The sequence below is a fragment of the Anguilla rostrata genome, chromosome 5 (genome assembly GCF_018555375.3).
Source record: "Anguilla rostrata isolate EN2019 chromosome 5, ASM1855537v3, whole genome shotgun sequence".
NCBI classification, from domain to species: Eukaryota; Metazoa; Chordata; class Actinopteri; order Anguilliformes; family Anguillidae; genus Anguilla; species Anguilla rostrata.
The window spans coordinates 56,564,518-56,586,885 of NC_057937.1; the positions used below are offsets into that span (position 1 = coordinate 56,564,518).

General features: G+C 53.1%; 1 protein-coding gene across 1 annotated transcript in view; it reads left to right on the top strand.

The window, feature by feature from the left end:
- The window catches only part of LOC135255749 (zinc finger homeobox protein 3-like), a 191,164-nt gene that overhangs the window by 76,161 nt on the left and 92,635 nt on the right, over nt 1–22,368 (top strand). The window contains exon 3 of the mRNA XM_064337308.1: nt 5,823–6,319. Coding sequence (XP_064193378.1) covers nt 5,823–6,319 — 497 coding nt within the window. The remainder of the gene's footprint in view (nt 1–5,822; nt 6,320–22,368) is intronic.

Sequence of the window (22,368 nt, forward strand, 5' to 3'; positions counted from 1 at the left end):
CGCCCAGTTTTCGGCAGTACCGCAGCCCCCCCGGGCCCAGTGCTCGGGGCAGAGGGAACGCCCTCTCTGACCTCAGTTCAGCTGGAGTTCAGCAGGGCGGAGTCTCTCCCGGCTTCGCTGCCAGCTGTTTATTTCCAAAAGCCCAGCTGTGTTTGATTTGAGCAAAAATAAATAACGTGTAGTCTGAGGCAGGAAGAAAAGAAAAAAAAACAGAAATACAATAGCGCTTGTGTGAGCTTGCCCCCGCCGCACATGATAAAGTTTTTCTTTTGAATTCTGCTCTGCCAGACCTTGGCAGCTTTTTTAAATTTTTATTTTGTGGATTTGAGATTATTCCTGGCGCTCACTGTCACGGTGAGGACTGAGCAGGCCCACCTTACGCAGTTCCAACAGATGGGAGCCCCATTTTCCTGCCACCATTGGGGGGGGGGGGTCTTGCCTGTTCATGCCCCTTTTCTGTGTTCGTACTGAACCAGCAGGACTCCGAGGGCACTGGGAGGTCAAAGGTTAATGAGTCCAGAGCACATGAGGCCTTTTTCTCTCTCCCTCTCCCTCTCATTTTCTCTCCCTCTGTCTCTCTCTCCCAATCTCTCCGTCTCTCGCTCTCTCTCCCTCTCGCTCTTCCTCTGTCTCTCCCTCTTGTTCTCTCTCTCTCTCTCCACTCCCACTGGCTGCCCCAGGGCATGCCTGGCCTACTGAACTCTGGGAGGTTTCTTTTGTTGGCAGTAGCAGAGAGAGAGAGGGAGAGAAAATGAGTGGGGACAATTTAAAGGAGAAGATCCTTGATGAGAGAGACCAACCCCCCCTGCCCCCCCCCCACTTGGAGACACTTCAAACAGGATGGGTGGGGGTGTGGTTTCCAGACCCCGCCTCTTCTCAGCTGTTCTCTGCTGTGCTGTGGAAGTGGTCTCGTTTGTCCCTGTAGCACGGCTGTCTTTGCCCTGAGAATAGAGGCTGCTCTGAGAATAGAGGCCTGCCCTGAGAATAGAGGCCTGCTCTGAGAATAGAGGCTGCTCTGAGAATAGAGTCTCTGAGAATAGAGGCTGCTCTGAGAATAGAGGCTGCTCTGAGAATAGAGGCCAGCTCTGAGAATAGAGCTGCTCTGAGAATAGAGGGCTGCTCTGAGAATAGAGGCTGCTCTGAGAATAGAGGCCTGCTCTGAGAATAGAGGCCTGCCTTGAGAATAGAGGCCTGCTCTGAGAATAGAGGCCTGCCCTGAGAATAGAGGCTGCTCTGAGAATAGAGGCCTGCTCTGAGAATAGAGGCCTGCTCTGAGAATAGAGGCTGCTCTGAGAATAGAGCTGCTCTGAGAATAGAGGCCTGCTCTGAGAATAGAGGCCTGCTCTGAGAACCTGAGATGGCTGCGTCTGAGAATAGAGGCCTGCTCTGACGCTCGAATAGAGGCTGCTCTGAGAATAGAGGCTGCTCTGAGAATAGAGGCTGCTCTGAGAATAGAGGCCTGCTCTGAGAATAGAGGCTGCTCTGAGAATAGAGGCCTGCTCTGAGAATAGAGGCTGCTCTGAGAATAGAGGCTGCTCTGAGAATAGAGGCCTGCTCTGAGAATAGAGGCTGCTCTGAGAATAGAGGCTGCTCTGAGAATAGAGGCCTGCCCTGACAATAGAGGCTGACTGAGAATGGAGGGAGGTTCTGAGGCTAGATGCCAGCTCTGAGAATAGAGGGAGGCCCTAATAATAGAGGCTGCTCTGAGACTAGAGGCCTGCTCTTATAATAGAGGACACACACACGCACGCACATGCACACACACACACACACACTCAGACACATACATGCACAGGCCCACACACACACTCACACATGCTCAGTGACACACGCACACACACACTCAGAGACAGACACAGACACACACACGCACACACGCACACACACACTCCCTCTCTCTCCTCACAGGAGGACGCGGCGTCGTTATTCCAGAGAGGGGCTGTGTATGTGGGTCACGGGTGGCCGTGGCGGTATCGTCCCGCGGTAGCCGTGGCGACGGGGCCGGCCGGCGCTGATGGAGTGCCGTGTGCACTCGCGTCCTCGAGGCTCCCGCCAAACATGGCCGCCGTTAACGTCATATTCCCACACCGCCGCTTCTTCTCACCCTCTCCTCCCTCCTCCCCCCCAAAAAACATGGTAATTGCAGCTATAAATTTAATCTGGGTCTGAAAAAGGGGAGGACGGAGTGAGTGGATGTGGGGCCTCTGCGGGCCAGCTACAAGCCCGAGGTTCACGCAGGCCTGTGTCGAGCCGTCGCCGGTTCAGAGACGCAGGGGGGGATTGATCGCTGTGACGAATGTTTTTTTAAAAAATCCTGCTGCCATCTGGCTCATTCTGAGTGCAGAGGAACGCTGAGCGAGCGCGTCGTAGAGAGGCACCCACACGCCTGCAGCTGGGCCTGAACAAGCTGCGGTCGTCACACGCACACACACACGCGTGCGTACACACACACACACACACACACACGTGCGCACACACGCGTGCGTACACACACACACACATACACACGTGCGTACACACACACACACATGCATGCTCACACACACACACACACACACGCATCCGTGCTCACACACACACACAGACACACACACACGTACACACACAATTACACACGCAGGTGCCCAGGCACACACTTGTGAACAAGTTTCTACAGCCTTCCGTCTTTGGAATGCTACATCCTGCCACTCTCCCTGCTATGCTGCCGCCTCGTACCACCACTTCACTGCAAAAAAAACAAAAAAATAAGTATTTTAGTCTTATATTTAGATTTATAGATAATAGAATCTTGTTTCTATTACGTTTTTTGCTTAAATAGGACAAAAAATATTGCCAGTGAGGTGAGACAGTTTGACTCATTTCAAGATTCACCTACGGGCTGAGAAAAGTTCTCATGTCAAGGAAACAGTAACTTTAAAACAAGCTGATATTTTATATCTTAAAAAAAGATATTGAGACTCAGTGTGCTGTAGGACTAAAATACTCATCAAGACTTTTTTTTACTTGTCCTATTTGACTGCTCAGGGGTGCCTAGTTCTGATAACAGACCTTGAACCGGCTGGAGCTGGCAGTTTTACCCAGAATGCTCTGCTCCGTGGCGGCACGGGCCGGACTGGGGAGGCTTCGGGCGTGTGCCCTTTTGTGCAGCCTTGCCCGGCTTTGCCGTCCGCTACGCCTCCCCAGTACCGCCACACCTGGGAAAGACTGTTCCGGAAATCCTGCGAAAGCCGGTGAACTTCGCCCAGCTTCACATAAACCCGCTTTATACACCTGACGCTTAAACCTCCAGATTATGTGCAACCCTCGCTTTTTTTCTTCTTCTTTTTTTGCGCATTAAAGAATATTTTCCCCCAGATTTATATAAACCTTTCAGCTGAAGTGCTGCAGCCTTTACTGCGTTATAGATCTTGTTGGAGAGGGAAGCACCAGAGTTCTATATTTCTTCCTTTTGTTGTATCTCAGCGCTGAAAAAGACGGACAGGAAGTCAGTCATAATCTTGAAGGATTACCGTATTCCCTCGCCTGCAGGAACCGAAGCCTACACCCCCGGCTAAGAGGCCGAACCGATTCATGGACATCTATCCAGGCTTTCTGACACAAGGAGTTTAAACTCCTGTGTGGGGCACTGAGTCCACAGCCCAGCTCGAGATCCCTGTGTGAGTGTGTGTGTGTGTCAGTGTGTCTGAGTGTGTGTGTGTGTGTGTGTGTGTGTGAGTGTGAGTGTGTGTGTGTGTGTGTGAGTGTGTGTGAGTGTGTGTGTGTGTGTGTGTGAGAGAATGTGAGTGTGAGTGTGTGTGTGTAGGTGTGTGAGTGTGTGTGTGTGTGTGTGTGTGTGTGAGAGAATGTGAGTGTGAGTGTGTGTGTGTAGGTGTGTGAGTGTGTGAGTGTGTGTGTGTGTGTGAGAGAATGTGAGTGTGAGTGTGTGTGTGTAGGTGTGTGAGTGTGTGAGTGTGTGTGTGTGTGTGAGTGCATGCGTGTGTGTTTGCGTATGTGCGAGGGGGAGTGAGAGAGAGAGAGAGCAGGAGAGTGAGAGAGAGGGAGAGAGAAGGAGAAAGAGAGAAGAAAGGAGAGAGAGAGCAGGAGGAGGAGAGGAGGAGAGAGAGAGCAGGAGGAGGAGAGCAGGGAGGCGTTAGGCGCAGCTCTGCAGTAGCGGGTGATCTCTGAGGGCCCAGCGGAGCTCCTGGTCTCCGGGCTGTTGGAGCTCAGGTAATGGAGGAGGGCCTGACTGCGGCCTGCGTACCACGGCAGTGAGTAAGAGCCACGCTGCTGGAGTTCATTCAGCGCCGAGCCAGACGGGGTCAGCCGGCGCCCAGAGCAGAGATCAGCGAGCAGAGGCGCTAACTCCCAGCACACCCTGCTCCTTCCCATCATCCCCTCTGCTCCAACTGTCAGACTCTCTCCTGCTCCTTCCCATCATCCCCTCTGCTCCAACTCTCAGACTCTCTCCTGCTCCTTCCCCTCATCCCCTCTGCTCCGCGCGTACTCCTGCGCTGCTCCCAAAATCTGCTCCGAATCTCCGACTCTCTCCTGCTCCTTTTTCAGACGGACAGAATCTGGCCTGCGTTTGCTACGCCGGATTAGTCGGGCAGGCGTCTATTGATTTAGCAGCGATTTGGGCCGAGAAGACTCCAAAAAGGGGGGCGAGGGGGGGTGGGGTCGGCGGGGCGGGGGGGTGCGGGCTGTTCTTAAACAGAAAAGGCTGGCTTGGATTTGCAGCAGGACGGGAAGCTTGGAAACGCTCCGCATCTCCACCGTAATGAAGCGACCTGCCTTTGGTCTTCTGGAGTTGATTTAGCGCGCGGCTGCGACTCCGAACCCGGCCAGGACGGGACGGGACGGGACGGGGCGGGGCGGGGTGTAAATCCGTCCTCCCGCGGAGCGAGGGGTCTGGTCCCGCGAGGAGCCAAACCTTTTCTCTCTTTCCCGGCTCGAAGGAGGAGTAATCTTGATTTGATAAAAATTAGGAGCGTAAATACAGGGGCCTGCTCACCGTCCTCAGAGGGACGTTGGAACCAGAGAGCGGAGCGTTCCTCTGCTCAGAGCTCCAACCCAACACCTTTCCGTTTTTTTGGGGATTTTTTCTTTTTCTTTTTTTTTTGTCCTTGGGAATTTCCTACCCTCAGGGAGGATCACACAGAGACATTTTTAGCTGTGCACTGACCCCCCTTTGCCCCCCCCCCCTTTGAAACTGACTCTTCCAGTCCAAATTCTGAACATTAAAGGAGATATATTACCAGAAATCCCTTAAATATATAGTGCAAACTAGAACGCAAAAATGAAAATGCAAAAATGTGCTGAACACATAAGTAACTAATTATTGTGTGTGTGCGTGGTTTCTCTCTCTCTCTCTATGTGTATGTATGTGCGGTTTCTCTCTTTCTCTCTGTCTCTCTCACTCTCTCTGTATATGTATGCGTGGTTTCTTATTCTTTCTCTCATCTCTCTCTCTCTCTCTGTGTGCATGCTCTCTCTCTTTCTCTCTGAATGCTCTCTCTCTCTTTCTCTCTGTGCATGCTCTCTCTCTCTTATCTCTCCCTCCCTCTCTCTCTCCCTCTGCATGCCGTCTCTCTCTCTGTCTGTGTGGACGCTCTCTCTCTCTCTCTGTCTGTGTGCATGCTCTCTCTCTCTCTCTGTCTGTGTGGACGCTCGCTCTCTCTCTCTCTCTCTGTCTGTGTGGATGCTCTCTCTCTCTCTCTGTCTGTGTGGATGCTCTCTCTCTCTCTCTCTCTGTCTGTGTGGATGCTCTCTCTCTCTCTCTCTCTTTCTGTGTGGATGCTCTCTTTCTCTGTCTGTGTGCATGCTCTCTCTCTCTCTCCCCCTAGTCGGAGGGGACATCCCCGTGGACCTGCGGCTGGGCGGCGGCCAGTTGGTGTCGGAGGAGCTGATGACCCTGGGGGAGAGCCTGTCCCAGACCAGCGACCCCTCCCTCAAGCTCTTCCAGTGCGCCGTGTGCAACCGCTTCACCACCGACAACCTGGACGTGCTGGGCCTGCACATGGGGGCGGAGCGCAGCCTGCCGGAGGAGGAGTGGCGGGCGGCGGCGGGCGACTCCCACCAGTGCAAGCTGTGCCGCTACACCACGCAGCTCAAGGCCAACTTCCAGCTGCACTGCAAGACCGACAAGCACGTGCAGAAGTACCAGCTGGTGGCGCACATCAAGGAGGGGGGCAAGGGCAACGAGTGGCGCCTCAAGTGCGTCGCCATCGGCAACCCCGTCCACCTGAAGTGCAACGCCTGCGACTACTACACCAACAGCCTGGAGAAGCTGCGGCTGCACACCGTCAACTCCCGCCACGAGGCCAGCCTCAAGCTCTACAAGGTGAGCGCCGCGCGACCCTTCACCTTTCACCCCGCTCGACCCCCAGACCAGGGGCTACACTGTCTCCTGCACTTCAAATGATGCGGGTTAATCCGCCAGAGTCCAGCGAAGGCTCTTTGGGTGTTCGTTAGGCTGTTAAGTTTTATTTGGCTGGTATTTCTCACCGTGGTTATGCCAGGAACCTTTGAAATGAGTCGTGTGCCACATGGACCCACGTTGGTAATCCGCCCTGTAGTCAGACACACACTGCTGGGGGCCTGGCCCACTCCAAACTTACTGAAAATTCACCCCCCCCAAACACCTCATTACCTGTGATGTGGCCAGAGATGGAGTCTGCAGGTAGTGCAGTAGGACATGATTTTTGTGTTATCCGGGGTTGTGGGCGTTTGGGGTGGGGGGGCGGAGTTGGGTTTGGGGGGAGGGGGGGGGGAGGGGCGAGGGGGAGCGAGGGATAGGCGGAGGAGACGTGTGAGAAGACGAGCCTTCCCGCCAACGGCCCTCAGAGCGCTGAGGCAGCCGTATTGATTTTTCGCTGGACCTGGAGCTTCACCCGCTCCTCTAATCATCCCATAATGGCCAACGGATGAACCCCCCCCCCACCCCCCCAACGAACGGCCATAAATCCAACCGCCCGCATTCCACTTACCCGCTGTCGCCCACGTGTCCGTGGCCGCTGGGTTTAGCCCAAACTGGCAACCGCGCGTGCCGGGGGAGTGGGGGGGGATGGGTTCTCAGAACCGCTCCCCGTCTGCATGCAGGACCTCACCTTCCCCCAATTAAACATTACCTGCGCTGCGATTAAGGGGAGTAAATAAATGGATTTTAATGTATATTAAACTGTGCGTATTACGGTTATTTTCCAGAAATCTATATCACACCATAGTTTTGTGCGTCTCCTTCCAGATTTTTTGTCCCGTTATGGACCTGCGTGCTCTGTAGTGAATTCTGAAAGGGAGGGAATAAGTGAGAGAGCCTGGTCTTTTGGGGAGAGTGTGATGGGGAAGGCCTGTTTTAGGCTAAGAGGCTGTATTTACACTGTCTCCACTTTGATGGGAGCTTCTCCCTGCAGTCAGTGCGCTCTGGTGGAGGTACGTCAGGCACTTCCTGCGGAGGAGACCGAGAGAGCGGCGTCGTTCCCGGCCTGGTTTTCCATCGCCGCTCCTCGAGATTTGGGGATTTTGGGAACGGGAGAGCCCGTGGGACACCCGCGGGGGTGCCTCTGTGAGGAGGCTGTGGAAGCTTGGCCCGTCTGGACCCGCCGAAGAGCCCAAGCGAAGACGTTCGGAACCTGTCCCAAGTTATAGCCGGGTTTTATGGGGTCGGTGAGACACGCCCGTAATAAGTCCCTGTTTCCCGAGCCTTGGTGCTGCCGCGGCTCTCCTCTCGGGCCGTATTTTGGGTTCCCCGGTCCTGTTGGATTTAAGGGCCCGGCGGGACGACTGATACGGGCCGGGAGCGTCCCAGAGGCCCCGGCGACACGATGCGGACGCCCCCACTGCCTACGGGATTGCTGGGAAACGCGAAGGCACGCGTTTATTTATTCCTGCCCAAAAAAAGAAATTCGATATAAATCGCTCCTTTTCCTCTCTCTGTTTTAAAAGCCTCTTGGGGGATGAAACTCGATCAGGGACTCGGCGTAAACAGCCCTGTAAGATGTGGGAGCCCCTTGGACACGGCGGCGGCCCGGATCAGACTGGTTCGCATTAAGCAGGGTCCTTTGTGCGCGCGGCTCCATGCTAACCCAAACCTGTAATTACTGGAATTAAAAAGCAAGCTTTAAACTGAGGACTTGAGGTGGACAGGATAATTTGAGAGTCTGTGGTATGTAGCCCATATTAGGGCTTTCTAAATATACCCCCGCCCCCTGCCCCCCTCCACATCACGTATCGGAATGTTCCGAAAAGCCCCGCGATGGTGAGATGGGGAGGCGGTCACGGCGTGGACCACCGCATGGAGAGTGGCTCCGCCCTTACCCCCCCCCCCCCCCGCTCCCTTCCGCCCCGGCGCTACTGCCGACGGGCCCTGGACCCCCCTCTCCCCGTCTCTGCCCCCCCCTCCCGGTCCTCCCCAGTGAACTTTGACCCCTGCCCGTCATGTGAGAAACCCCGCCCGCTGACGGCTTTGAGGGGTTCGGCGCTCCGAACGGCTCCCAGTGCGAGCTGGGATACACGGGAACGCCGCCCTAGTCGTCCCGGGACATCGGCTCGATCGGGGGGGGACCCTCGCCAAGCGGGCTGCTCTCAAACTGGCGGGTCCTGCACTAAGATCGCGGTACCTCTGCCCCGTTAGGGTGAAACGGTTCCTTACTGCACAGTGCGCTTCAAAGCAGCATGAAGCAGAACTCATATCATCCTCCAAGTTTTATACTTGGCCCTTAGATCAGGGGGTTTGAACCCGGGACCCTGACCCAGGCTCAAAGACATCCCGGAAGCCCCCGTCATAAGTTTAATAAGTTTTAAAAGGACTGTGGACCAGGGGGGAGAGGTGCGGTTTGAGCTTGAGATCACAGACCCCCCCCCCCTACAGTACCTACGGGACCCCCCTGTGGAGAACGCAGGCCTTGGATGGACACTGCGGGAAGCGGCACCTGGCGGTCCAGGCGAGGAGGCGTCCGACACGGTCTCAGTCTTACAGGGGACACCGCGGTCCAGGTAGGGAGGGGTGAGAGGCCAAGTCAGGGGTGCAGTCAGCAGGAAATGGGTGCGAGGAGGAGGAGGAGGAGGAGGAGTGGGGTTAGCTGGCTACCTTCCTTGTCTCGGGGGCCGGTGCGGTCCGCAGTAATTGAGATTGATTGGATGTTATTTTTCCTCTTGCAAATGTAGTCCATTAGCTTGGCACATGCATAATCAGTTTAGAGTGCAGTTAACTGAATGTAATCATGTTCCTCAGTGTCTGCTCGCACAAAATCCACTCCAGATGCAGCCCAGCCCGGCGGGGAGAGAGAGACAGAGAGGAAGAGGGAGAGAGAGAGAGAGAGAGAGAGACAGAGAGAGAGACAGGAGAGAGAGAGACAGAGGGACAGACGGAGTGAGAGTAGAGGTAGAGAAAAACAGGCAGGCCGACAGAGAGAGGTAGAGAGACAGACAGACAAGAACAGAGTGAGGGAGAGAGAGGGGGAGAGGCCATCACTATCACCCGGGGAGATCTTTACCCATGAAATCCTCCCTGACCCCTCCCCTCTCCTGCCCCATTGAGCACACTGAACCGCACAAATTCTCACGCACTCCCCCCGCCCCCCGCCCCCCCCTGCTCCTGCAGACTGTTTACGCCGAGCGGGTCGCTGTGTTAACCGCGCGCGGGACCGGCTGTCCCCAGGACGCCGCGCTGGCGTTCTGCCTCGGCACGCCGCTCGAACCCGAGGAAACCCTCCCAGCAGCCCTGGGACTGCGCGGGGAAACAGCGCGTCAGCTCCCCCTGTACTGGGAGACAAAGAGCGCGGCCGCGGCGCGCGTTAGCACGTTAGCCCCGCGGCGCGCGTTAGCGCATTACCGTATTAGCCCCGCGCGCGCTAACACACACACACACACACGTGCGGGTGAAATTCAATAGCGGAAAGCCCGCTTTTCCACAGCGGTTTCAGACCCTGAAACGTCGCCGCGGTAACCCCTGCTTTAACGATCTCGGCGATCGGGATCGATTCCGCGTCCGTCCTGAGCATCATCAGCAGCCGTGATAATCATGACAAGTAGATATGGATGTCCACCAGCCTGTGGAAAATTGCTTTCATTATCAAATGATAATAATAATAATAAGAAGAAGAAGAAGAAAAAAACAAATAACCGCGGGTAATTTGAAGTTAAATTCGCGAGGGAATGTTCAGTTGGCTGTTTGGAGCCAATCGCGTGGCTGGCACACGCCCACCAGACATCAATCAGGAGAGAGAGTGGTGGTGAGGGGGAGGGGGAGGAGGAGGGGGGGAGTTGGGGTGGAGGGGGGCGGGGTGGGTGGGGGGGGGTTAAGAGAGACTCATTTAGACAGAGATACTCTACTAATTATCATGGCTGGTCTGTGATTGTTCAGTAATAGCCCTCAGTGGGGAAAAAGGTTGCTGAGCTTCCAGGAAAAGCTGTGCCCTGACTTACCGGTACTGTAGCACTAATAAAGTCTCTTCTGCAGACGCACCGATACTGTAGCACTAATATAGCCTCTGCTACACACACACCAGTACTGTAGCGCTAATATAGCCTCCGCTACAGACACACCAGTACTGTAGCGCTAATATAGCCTCTGCTACACACACACCAGTACTGTAGCGCTAATATAGCCTCTGCTACACACACACCAGTACTGTAGCGCTAATATAGCCTCTGCTACAGACACACCAGTACTGTAGAGCTAATATAGCCTCTGCTACACACACACCAGTACTGTAGCGCTAATAAAGTCTCTTCTGCATACGCACTGATACTGTAGCACTAATATAGCCTGTGCTACACACACACCAGTACTGTAGCGCTAATATAGCCTGTGCTACAGACACACCAGTACTGTAGCGCCAATATAGCCTGTACTATAGACACATCGGTACTGTAGCAGTACTGTAGCGCTAATATAGCCTCTGCTACACACACACCAGTACTGTAGCGCTAATATAGCCTCTGCTACACACACACCAGTACTGTAGCACTAATATAGCCTCTGCTACAGACACACCGGTACTGTGGAGCTAATATAGCCTGTGCTACAGACACACGAGTACTGTAGCGCTAATATAGCCTGTACTATAGACACATCGGTACTGTAGCAGTACTGTAGCGCTAATATAGCCTCTGCTACACACACACCGGTACTGTAGCACTAATATAGCCTCTGCTACAGACACACCAGTACTGTAGCACTAATATAGCCTCTGCTACAGACACACCGGTACTGTGGAGCTAATATAGCCTGTGCTACAGACACACCGGTACTGTGGAGCTAATATAGCCTCTGCTACAGACACACCAGTACTGTGGAGCTAATATAGCCTGTGCTACAGACACACCAGTACTGTAGCGCTAATATAGCCTGTACTATAGACACATCGGTACTGTAGCAGTACTGTAGCGCTAATATAGCCTCTGCTACAGATACACCGGTACTGTGGAGCTAATATAGCCTGTGCTACAGACACACCAGTACTGTAGCACTAATATAGCCTGTGCTACAGACACACCGGTACTGTGGAGCTAATATAGCCTGTGCTACAGACACACCGGTACTGTGGAGCTAATATAGCCTGTGCTATAGACACACCGGTACTGTAGCGCTAATATAGCCTGTGCTACAGACACACCGGTACTGTGGTGCTAATGTAGCCTGTGCTACAGACACACCGGTACTGTAGCGCTAATATAGCCTATGCTACAGACACACCGGTACTGTCGACATGGTAGAGACCTGGGGGCATGTGTGTGTGTGTGTGTGTGTTGTATTCCGTTCGTTGGGTGACCTCTCTGCACTGAACACCCTCCACTCCTCACCCTCGTTGGCAGGCTGCCCGCTGGAGGGCTGTGGGGGTGTCTGGCCTCTGAAACAGCCCAAATGTCAGTGAGGGGCTGAGACAGGGCTGGAGGAGGGGAGGGGGAGGGGAGAAGGGAGTGGGACGTGAGCCTGATTGGCCGGGAGCACCGGAGGTGGGGTGTGGTGATGTTTTGGGGGAGGAGTCTTGAGTGGGCGAGTGAGTGGGCCCCCTCAATCTCTGGCAGTCTTCTGGAATTTCACAACTCTCACACCACCGACGCACACACACACACACACACACTGTCCCACCCAACAAACACACACACACAACTCCCACTCCTGGCACGTCTGTCTGTAACCCGGGCCTAGTTTCGCTGCCGTTGCTGAGATTGCACCCGCGTGTTTGTGTGTGTGTGTGTGTGTGTGTGTGTGTGTGTGTGTCTGGCAGAAGCAGCCGCTCAGTTGTCTGGACCCACAGGGTAGGAGCATTCAACACGACTGTTCTGTTTCATTTGCTTTAGTTCTGCTGTAAGACCGGCAGCAGGGAGAGAGAGGGATTCTGGGAAAGAGTGTCTGGGAGCAGAAGTGGAGGGGTAGAAGAGGGCGCGCTAGGCTGTCTCGTGTCGGGGTACGCTGGGAGTTTGAGTTCCTGGGCTGCTGCATTAATGATTGTTTGTTTTTGTTTTTTGGGCAGCTGGACGTGAGCAGACAGGCTCACTCCCGCTGGTGTGTGAGGAAGAGTCCGAACCTCTTATCCTCTGCCTGATCAGCACAGAGCGTGCGGTTATGGCGCCTGGTGTGGGGCGAGGGGGGGGCGGGGGGGGGGGTGAGGGGTCATGCAGCTGACTGCGTTAGGAGTGTCTGATTGGCTGCGGGCTTGATAGTTCTCACTTACCCACAATCCCGCATTCCTACAAGCAGGGTGTGGCTACAGGGAGTGTGAAACCCTCCCATCCCCATCTTTCTCTCATTCCCTCTCTCTCTCTCTCCCCCTTCCTTCCCCCTCTCCTGCTCTGGAGAGGAGTAAACATGGCAACCAGCCGCTGCTCCCGGAGCAGGCAGAGACCAGCCGCTGGGTGGTCCTCTCTGCAGCCCTGTGGAAGGTTAAATATCTTTAATCCAACCAGCCTGAAAAACTAAACATGCTGCTCAGCCAAGCCTTCCTCCCTAACCTCCTGCACACACGCACACCTATACACACACACCTACACACACTCACACGCACACCTACACACATGCACGCACACACACACACACGCACACACCCCTATACATGCACGCACACACCCCTATACATGCACGCACACACATTCCCATACATGCATGCACATGCGCACACATGCACACTCACCCCTATACACACACACTCACACCTACACACACACACACCTGCACACATGCACGCACACACACACACACGCACACACCCCTATACATGCACGCACACACACACACACACACACCCCTATACATGCACGCACACAAACACACACGCACACACCCCTATACATGCATGCACATGCACACACATGCACACTCACCCCTACACGCATGCACGCACACACACCCCTACACACACAGGCCTGACCAGAGGCTGTTTTGTATATCTTCCAGATCAGTGCTGTATCTGGGCTTCATCTTGTAAAGATGGTGTTCGGCAGGTATCCGCCTTACTCAGAGATAAGGGGGGGAGGGTTACTCCTCCGGGCGTGCTCCCCAAAAAAGGAAAACAAACGAGGTAGGAGCCATATGTCAGATATCGGATCCCGATTGGTCCTTTAGGCCTGGGGTCAGAGGGCAGACTTCCTGCCTCTCAGTGAGCAGGTGAGAATCCCGGCTCTTCTGGGCCGCTCTGGAGCAGGACGGTGAGAGAGGCAGGGCCGGGCTCAGGACCAGCAGGACGGTGAGAGAGGCAGGGCCGGGCTCAGGACCAGCAGGACGGTGAGAGAGGCGGGGCCGGGCTCAGGACCAGCAGGACGGTGAGAGAGGCAGGGCCGGGCTCAGGACCAGCAGGACGGTGAGAGAGGCAGGGCCGGGCTCAGGACCAGCAGGACGGTGAGAGAGGCAGGGCCGGGCTCAGGACCAGCAGGACGGTGAGAGAGGCGGGGCCGGGCTCAGGACCAAAGGACGGTGAGAGAGGCAGGGCCGGGCTCAGGACCAGCAGGACGGTGAGAGAGGCAGGGCCGGGCTCAGGACCAACAGGACGGTGAGAGAGGCAGGGCCGGGCTCAGGACCAGCTCTCCATGCAGGAGACGGGATAGGGGGCGGGAGGGGCGGGCGCACAGGGACCCCCGGTCTGTTTGTGTTTGGGCTGCTGAGGACCGTCCCGGGACGGATAAATCCGGGCCCGGCAAATGGGCTGTGAAGGTCTGTCATAATCGGTGGGATTCGGTCTCGTTCCCGTGTCCTGCGTGTTCACACCTACATGACTAACTGTCAGGCCTGCGTTACAGTTTTAAAAAAATGTTTACACTTCTTGTTGCATTGATTGCACATGAGCTTAAGTTGCTCTCTGTCTGTATCTCTGTTTGTCTCTCTCTCAAATGAGCTTCGTTGGCATGACGAGGAGCACTTCCATTGCCAAAGCATATTCTGACATGACAAACAGATAACAGATAAGCAATATCAAATTCAACTACAGTAAACAGGCACAGTAGAGAAAGAAAAGTGTACTAAATGACAAACACATGAAATTGGCCATGGACCATAAAGGTCTTTATTTTGTTCTGTGTATTCATGTTAATTATGTCTCTCTCTGTTCTCTCAAATACATCGTATTTATATGAAGAGATCATACGTACATATACACGGCCTGATGATGTCAGACATTGATCGCGGTCCAATCACGGTAGGGCCCAAATGAAACCGTTTGGCCTCTGTTCCAAAATATGGGCGTGAACCCCGCCCCCGTGGCGATGGAGGGCCATCGAAGCGTCTTATTTTCCGCCTAATTGCCGTCTGCCGCGGTCCAGGGCCCTGGCCTGGGACCCGTAAATCTGCCTGTGTTTCGGGGATGGGTGGGGTGGGGGGGGCGGGGGGGGGGGCTTGGAGGGGCAATGTTTTCTCCAGATGTAGGCTTGAAGATTTCATCCTTTTGTAATTAAGCAGTTTGGTCCTGGGGTGTCATCTGGTTTTTATTTGGGAAGGCGGGGGGGGGATCTCTGGGAAGAAACCATTTCACACGTTGTTTCCTCATTACGGCTTCATTTTATTTGTATGAAAAGATGATAAATCAAGAAGAAAAATATGAAAGAACGGAAAGATGAAGGTGTTTGAATGGCTGGGTGGAAGTTGAGGCTGGGGGGTGTTAAGTTGGGGGGGGGGGGGGTCATTATGCTCACAGCCTTCAACGCCCCCCCCCCTCCTCAAAACCCCTCCTCAGTGCTTTCTGACACCGATCAGCCAATCACAGCTCTGCTTCCCACCTCCTCCTGTAGTGTGAACCACCACACACTGTCTCTGCCGCTTTCTCACAGGAAATGGACTGCTCGCGAAGTCCATCAGGATCAGCAACATCCTCGCCGTTCCCCTTTTTCCACTTCACCGTGACTAGTTTATCAAGGGGGAGGGGGGGGGTGTTTAATGATTTATTTATGTGTCCCAGGGTGCATCCACTGTAATACAGATGTGTGCTGTGTCCTCCAGGAATGAGTATACATAGTATACAGGATGAACACGGGACATGCAGAAAAGCTTTTTTTTTTCCTTTTTTTTTTAAATAAAAAATGCCCCCCCCCCACCCCACCATGGCCACTCCTCCCTCTCTCTTTCACTTCTGTGAGAAAATGAGGGGTCAATCTCTCTGAGGTGTTTTTTTTTACTAGTCACAGCTGGTGAGCGGAGGTTCTGGGGGGGGGTAAAGGGGGGGGGGGTAAAGTCTAAGCGGTTTCACACATTTGTGTTTTATAAAGCGCTTTTCAGTCGGCTGGTGTGATTTATGGAGCGGCGCTGGCGGGGTTGCGGGCCGGGGTCGGGATGACAGACGCGGTCGCTACGAGCGGCTCGCTCCCACAATCCCGCGCTTCTCTCTCTCTCCGCGTCTTCCCTCTCCAGTTCCAGCGTCGCTTCTGAATACCATCAATCAATATCACAACCTCAGATTGGACGCATCAAACGATTCCAACTCGCGTATTTCAAAAAGGGGGGTGGGGGTGGGGGTGGGGGGGTGTGTGCGGCGTAGCTGTCATGACTTTGGAATTTCCTTAATTTACACTTGTACGGTTGGAATGGTCTTGTTTGAGTAATTTAAACCATAGGAGAAGGCTGCGCTACTGTGCAAATGGCTTCTCTGGGAGCCATTATGTTTTGTGCAACGCGAGGAGATTGTGCATCCAGTATGCAAATGGTTATTTAAATTATCGTTATATTAAATTAAGCGCAGGAAGGGGAGACTGCGGCTCTTGTTGTGGACTCATGTGACCCGGGCTTTATTAAATATTTGTTGGCGCTGCTGGTGGGAGGGACTACGATTCCCAGCAGGCCCCGGGGTTTTCCGCACACGCTCAGAGCTCGGAGCTCGGTTTCTGTTCTTCAGCAGATCCAGATACAGCCCCATGGGTCTCAAACATCTCTCTCTCTCTCTCTCTCTCTCTCTCTCTGTTTCTGTCTCTCTCTGTCTCTCTCTCAGTCCCTCTCTCTCTCTCTGTCTCTCTGTGTCTCTGTCTCTCTCTCTCTCTGTTTCTGTCTCTCTCTCTCTGTCTCTCCCTCTCTTTCTCTCCCTCCCTCCCTCTCTCCCTCTCTTCCTTACGAGCTGCGTTTCCGGTATGATGCTGGTATTGTGATTGCCTCAGTGTTGTTGGTGGGCGTTATTTGGGAGCCTTAATCTGGCGTCTTCGGTCGAGAGTCTCGTTGCGCGTCTCCTGCTTTCACGGCCGTTTATTCCAGAACGACCCGGAAAACGAGAGTGCTAGATCTCCACCGCCTCGCTTATTTCCTTTATTTTATCATTTAAAGCGAAATGCTGCTTTTTTCCAGCCCCTGAGTCCGGTGGGCAGCTCAGCTCAGCTCTTTCATTTAGTTCTTCTGGAAAAAAAAAAAAAAAGGGGGTGAGAAAGTTGCTTTGAACTGGGCGGGATAATGAAACACCAAAATGGCTGCACTTTATTGGGTATCGAGTGGAGTGACGGCGCTGTTCGAATTACGAGCTGAACTACGGCAAACCCTTCTGAACGTGAAATGCACCCTCCTAACCGCTCAAAAATTAAAAATAAATAAATAATCAGTTTGCCGCGGGACCTGGCGGGTGACACTTCTCTGTCGCTTTCCCGCCATTCCCCGTGTCTTTATCGCCCGCTTCTTCATCACCATCGTCTTCATCCCTCGTTCCTCGGCCCAAATGGGACTTATCATTCCGTTTTCCTCCATTTAGAGGGGTTTCTGCCCGCTCTCCTCCATTCCCTGGCTTTCTTTCTGTCGCTCCTGTCACGGCGAGCCAGATGGGGGGGGGGGGGGGGCGAGGGGACGGACGTGGGGGGGGAAGCGAATCTGAAGACGAATCGGAGCGATGTGACCGGTACCTACTCCTCAGCCTGTCCTTTGATCTTCTGCCGGCTTCGACTTGTCATCGTGTCTTAATAGGCTGAGGAGACTCATCCCACCGCTCGCAGAAACAGGGCGAGAGCAGGGTGACACCCCCACACCCCCCCAATCTCAACCCCCCCAAACCACCCACCACTCCTGCTGAAGATGGGTTTCTAGCTCTAACAGCTGAACACCGTATATAAATGTATATTACCTGAGCACTGGAGAGTTTTCTCCTGAAAACAGAAACAATTTTTATTTTAAAAGAAATGTAAAAATTATTTTTTGAGGTTACGTTTGGGAGAGGACTCACTGGGTAAAACAAAGTATTCTGTGGCCGGAGTTATTATATGTTTAAGACCCGTTTGCCATTATTTTATCCAGTAGAGAAGGTCTGTTTCTCTCTGTCTCTGTATTTCCTTCATTCTCTCCTCCTCTCTCTCTGTCTCTCCTTCTCTCTGTCTCTCCGTGTCCTCTCCATGCCAAATCTCTCACGTTGGGCTTAACTTTTAGCTCATTAAACGCGATGAAGCCGCCTCCACAAAGTCAGGGGTTCTGTGTGTAAAAAATCAAACGCCATCTGCCACTCCTGATCAGCTGCTCCGGCCGCAAGGCCCGCGTTACAAAGGCGGAACAGGAAAAGCCATTAACTGCCAATCACTGCATCGATCGACACGCCAGCCCCCACCAGACCCCCCCCCCCCCCCTCAACACCCAGCCTCAACCACACCAGACTGCAGCCGGAGACTGAGAAGACAGGACTGGATCACAAGGGCTGCCACAATTCCAGAACACTCCATTCCGGAACATTCCGACACGGAACTTCTAAACAGAGATATTCTAGAACTTGAAGAGCTCCCTGAGATGATCCCTGGAGTAATCGCTGGGTTTGGAGCAGAGTGGAGCAGTTCTCTCCTGGCTTCTGTGCTGGCCTTCTTCTGGTTTCCAGCCTTCCTCGCTAGCTTTCTCTTGCCTCAAGATTGCCTCAGTTTGCTACTGCTTTCCATGTATCTTCAACTTGACACTATTGATACTTTCCCAGTTTGTGCAGATGTAACTCAGACCAGGAATTAGCTGGATATATAGATGTAACGACAAGCAGTATGTTTGAGTTCATGTGCTTGGTAAATCTTTTGTCAAGGTGCAATGTTTAGATTTTTTCGCGGGGTTGGACGCTGGTGGGTTTAAAAATATTTTGGATTCTGGAAGTAACTTGCATGGGTGACTTGAGTTTGGAATTCTACAGTGCCTCTTACCTTAGGAGGCCTAAGATTTTGGGAAGAGCTGCAGTAAGTTTCATTTCTCTTCGAGAGAACGTTGTCTGCGAATGTAGGTGTTTAAATCCGTCAGTAAAAATAAATCTTCTAAATGAAACGTTCCGCATTTATAAGCACAGGAAGCCGTTGCTTGTTGTCTGCCCTCCCCGAGTTTAGAGTCAGATATCAGATAAAAAATAAAAACTGCAAACTAATGGCATTGACCGGAGTCCAAAAACTGTAGCTATTGATTTTTCTTTTTTTCCCCTCCCCTCTCTCTTTCGCCCAGTTTTCAGCGTGTCATTAGGACCAAAGATCATTAGAAGAATATTTACCTTGGGCCCCGGCTTAATAGAGACGCTGGGCGGCGGAGAGTGGTGGGGGTCGAAGGTCAGGGCTGCGGAGAGCAATTAGAGTATGGATTACGCTGCGCAGGCCGACCCGTCCCGTCGTTGGGGGCGCGGGCGCGGCAGACGGGCCAGCGGGGCCGGGGGGGAAGCAGGCCGGGCCCATTAAGCGCCCTGCTATTCATTTATCTGCCTCTGTCAGGCCGGAGCCAGCGTCCGCCAGCCTGCTGTTTAAAAGCGTGCGCCGGCAGCCCTGCACACACACACAGGAGCATGTGCACGTACGCTACATACCCGCACACACACACACACACACACACACACACACAGGAGCATGTGCACGTACGCTACATACCCGCACACACACACACACACACACACACACACACACACACGCACACTCATGTGCACATACAGTACATACCTACACAAGCGTGAACACACACACATGCACACGCACACACACACACGCATATATACCCACAGACGCACACACACTCATCCACACACACACACACACACACACACACACACACATATATACACACATACACACACACACACACACACACACACACACAGGAGCATGTGCACGAATGGTACATACCCGCACACACACACACGAGCACGCTCATGTGCACATACAGTACATACCTACACAAGCGTGAACACACACACATGCACTCACACACGCACAGGAGCATGTGCACGTACAGTGCATACCTACACACACACTGGCACGCCCAGTACATACCTGCACATGCACACAAACATGAGCACGCTCATGCATGTACAGTACATACCCGCACACATGCATGCACACACACACACACACACACACACACACACACACACACACACACAAACACATGCAAACAAATTTACCATCTGGTGGCCTCTCTCACAGAAAGGCAGTTTTCACTGCGAGATTCAGTTTGCTCCTCTGGGCTGGGTGAGCGTGGAGCTTCTGTAACAACCACAAACTTTCATTAGCTTTCTCCTACAAATCATTGCATCAGTAAATATTCCTTACAAGTGCTGAAGAGGTCCCTTTGCGATAAGTACCTGCACCCTTCTTCAAATGGCGTATTCTCTCTCTGGTGGCTAGCATTATGTTTGGCTGATATGAGTAGCGTATTGCGTATTGCAGTGATAACGCTCAGTGTTGTGTTAACGTCATTTAAAATGAATTAAAATGACTAAATGTATGAGAGCTGTCAGGTAGCCGCAGGAAGGTTCTGTAAGTCTTGTCGGGTCGGACTGTAAGCTCTTCCGTGATTGGTCGAGTTCACGGTGCCCTTCTTTCCCCGGTTGGAGTTTTATGGGGTGCCTCTTCCCTCGGGAACTCGTAAAAAATTTACGGGGAGGAGGGAACCCACCTCACATGCAAACGGCGATAACCACCTTGTGCGGCAGCCATTTTGTTTCATAACAATCGCGTTGCGCTCTTTGTTTCCCTCATTATGTTCCACTCCCCGCACTATTGGCTACTGTTACTGTTTAGTTTTCACTGAGGTGAGACAGAAGGGGCCATTTTGAGCACCAGGACACGAATCTAATGTGTACTCCTCTATAAGAGCGCGGGATTAATTTCAATTGTACTTCAAAGCCTTTGCCTGAGTCGTGACGAGCAGGTGGTTTGGATCGACTTTGTCGGAGTGAGGAGTCGGGGTTGAGCAGTGACGCTACACAAACCTGCCCACTCATTCATATACACGGGTTTAAACCGACTGAATCACTCACTCACTCACTCACCCTTTCAGAGTTTGAGGAACACAGGGTCAGGCTGTCCTACACAGCAAAGTTATCAGCACAGGCTGCGTGGGGGTGTTAGCCGAGTTAGCCCCAGGTTATGGTGACATCATCGACATATTTGTATGCTGGGGGGCGTTCTGATAGAGAGACTGAAGAGAGAGAGGCTGTGAAAAATGCTTTTCCCACTTTTTTTAACATAAGAAAGTGTAGCAGATTCAAAATCACCAAAGCGTTGGAGCAGAGAGTGAACGCATAGTTAGCCTGTCGTTCTGCAAAACCCTGACACTCAACACTACCACAGGGCTGCTCTCTTCCCCCCCCCCCTTCCCTTATCGGGCCCGTGTCTGTTAAGGCCAAAGCAGGACATCATCCTCGATGCTTCGCGCCCAGTCCGTGGGGTTGCCAGAGTAACGGCGTGATGATTCGGTACTGAAATTTAAGCAGATAGCCAATCAAAAAAGCCTGGGGACTTGGGCTCTTTGAAAAATGCGAACTTGTATTAATTGTGCTCTTATTTATTTTTTTAAGCAGGCAGGCATGTTTGCTGTGCTTAAATGATCCGGGGTGGGGGACTTTTCCCTGACCCCCCCCCCCCAGATTAACGTCAGAATGACGTCAGATGCACAGATGCATGCTGAACTAAGGAGCCTGTCTCTGACCTCTGTTTGGGGGGGTGGGGAGGGGGGGTGTAGGCTGTGAAAGGGAGTCATTCTCTGAGGAGATTCCATGCTTTGTCCCAAAAATAGCTGAATAAACAGCATATCCATCACTGGGGCGAGGTCGAGGGCAAGGGGGGAGGGGGAGGGGGACGTGGGCTGGGGCGACGTGGAAGGACCTCACCCGGACTGGGATGGGGGAAGCGGACATCACCGGTTTCACCTCCTGAAACTCTGGAAGGCACTTCAACTCTGTCGCCCCCTCCTTATTCCCATCCACCTCATGCCTTCTATGTAATTAACATGATCATCCACTTACTTTTGACTACTCATGAGCAGTACTGTGTGTTCTTATTTATTTGGGTGATACTCGGACATGAAGCCCATTCCTCGCAGCTGATTGGACGACGCAGCTGCCCATGTGACTGCTGTCCCTCATTTGCATACATGTTCATATGTAAAGCGTGCTTTTGGGGGTCAGGCCCGGGGGGGAGGGAGGGGTACTGCACCCTGCTCTGTCGGCCGGTCTGTAGCACCGGAGAAGCACAGTTAGCCCCACACTGAAAAAAAAACTGCATTTCCCAAAACTTCAAAGGTTTCCACGGGAATCAGACAGATGGAAAATACACTCATAGGGGGGGCTTTGGTCATGTAAGGGTTAATGAATTATTAACTGGTTTTTTCCAGGGGTACCTTCCTGACCTGGGGTGGGGGGGGGGAGTTGGGGGTGAGCAAGGGGTTGTGGGGGCTGGGGGGGGGGGCCCAAATATTAATCATTTATTTGATTGTCCGCCTGCTGATTAATCAATCTGAGGAAGATCAGAAGGATTAACTGCCCCATTACTCCCGAGCAGGAGCAGATGAGAGATAAGACTTTAAAATATCGTGTTCCATTTATCATTTATTTTTAGCCCCCTGCTGATGGGGGTGAAATAAAAACTGAGGTGAGATTGGTCAGAACAGCAACCGCGGAAGATGGGGGGAGGGAGGGAGGGAGGGAGGGAGGGAATGGGGGCGCGAGAGAGAAGAAAGAGAGAGAGAGAGAGACAGCGAGATAGTGGAGAAACAGGAAG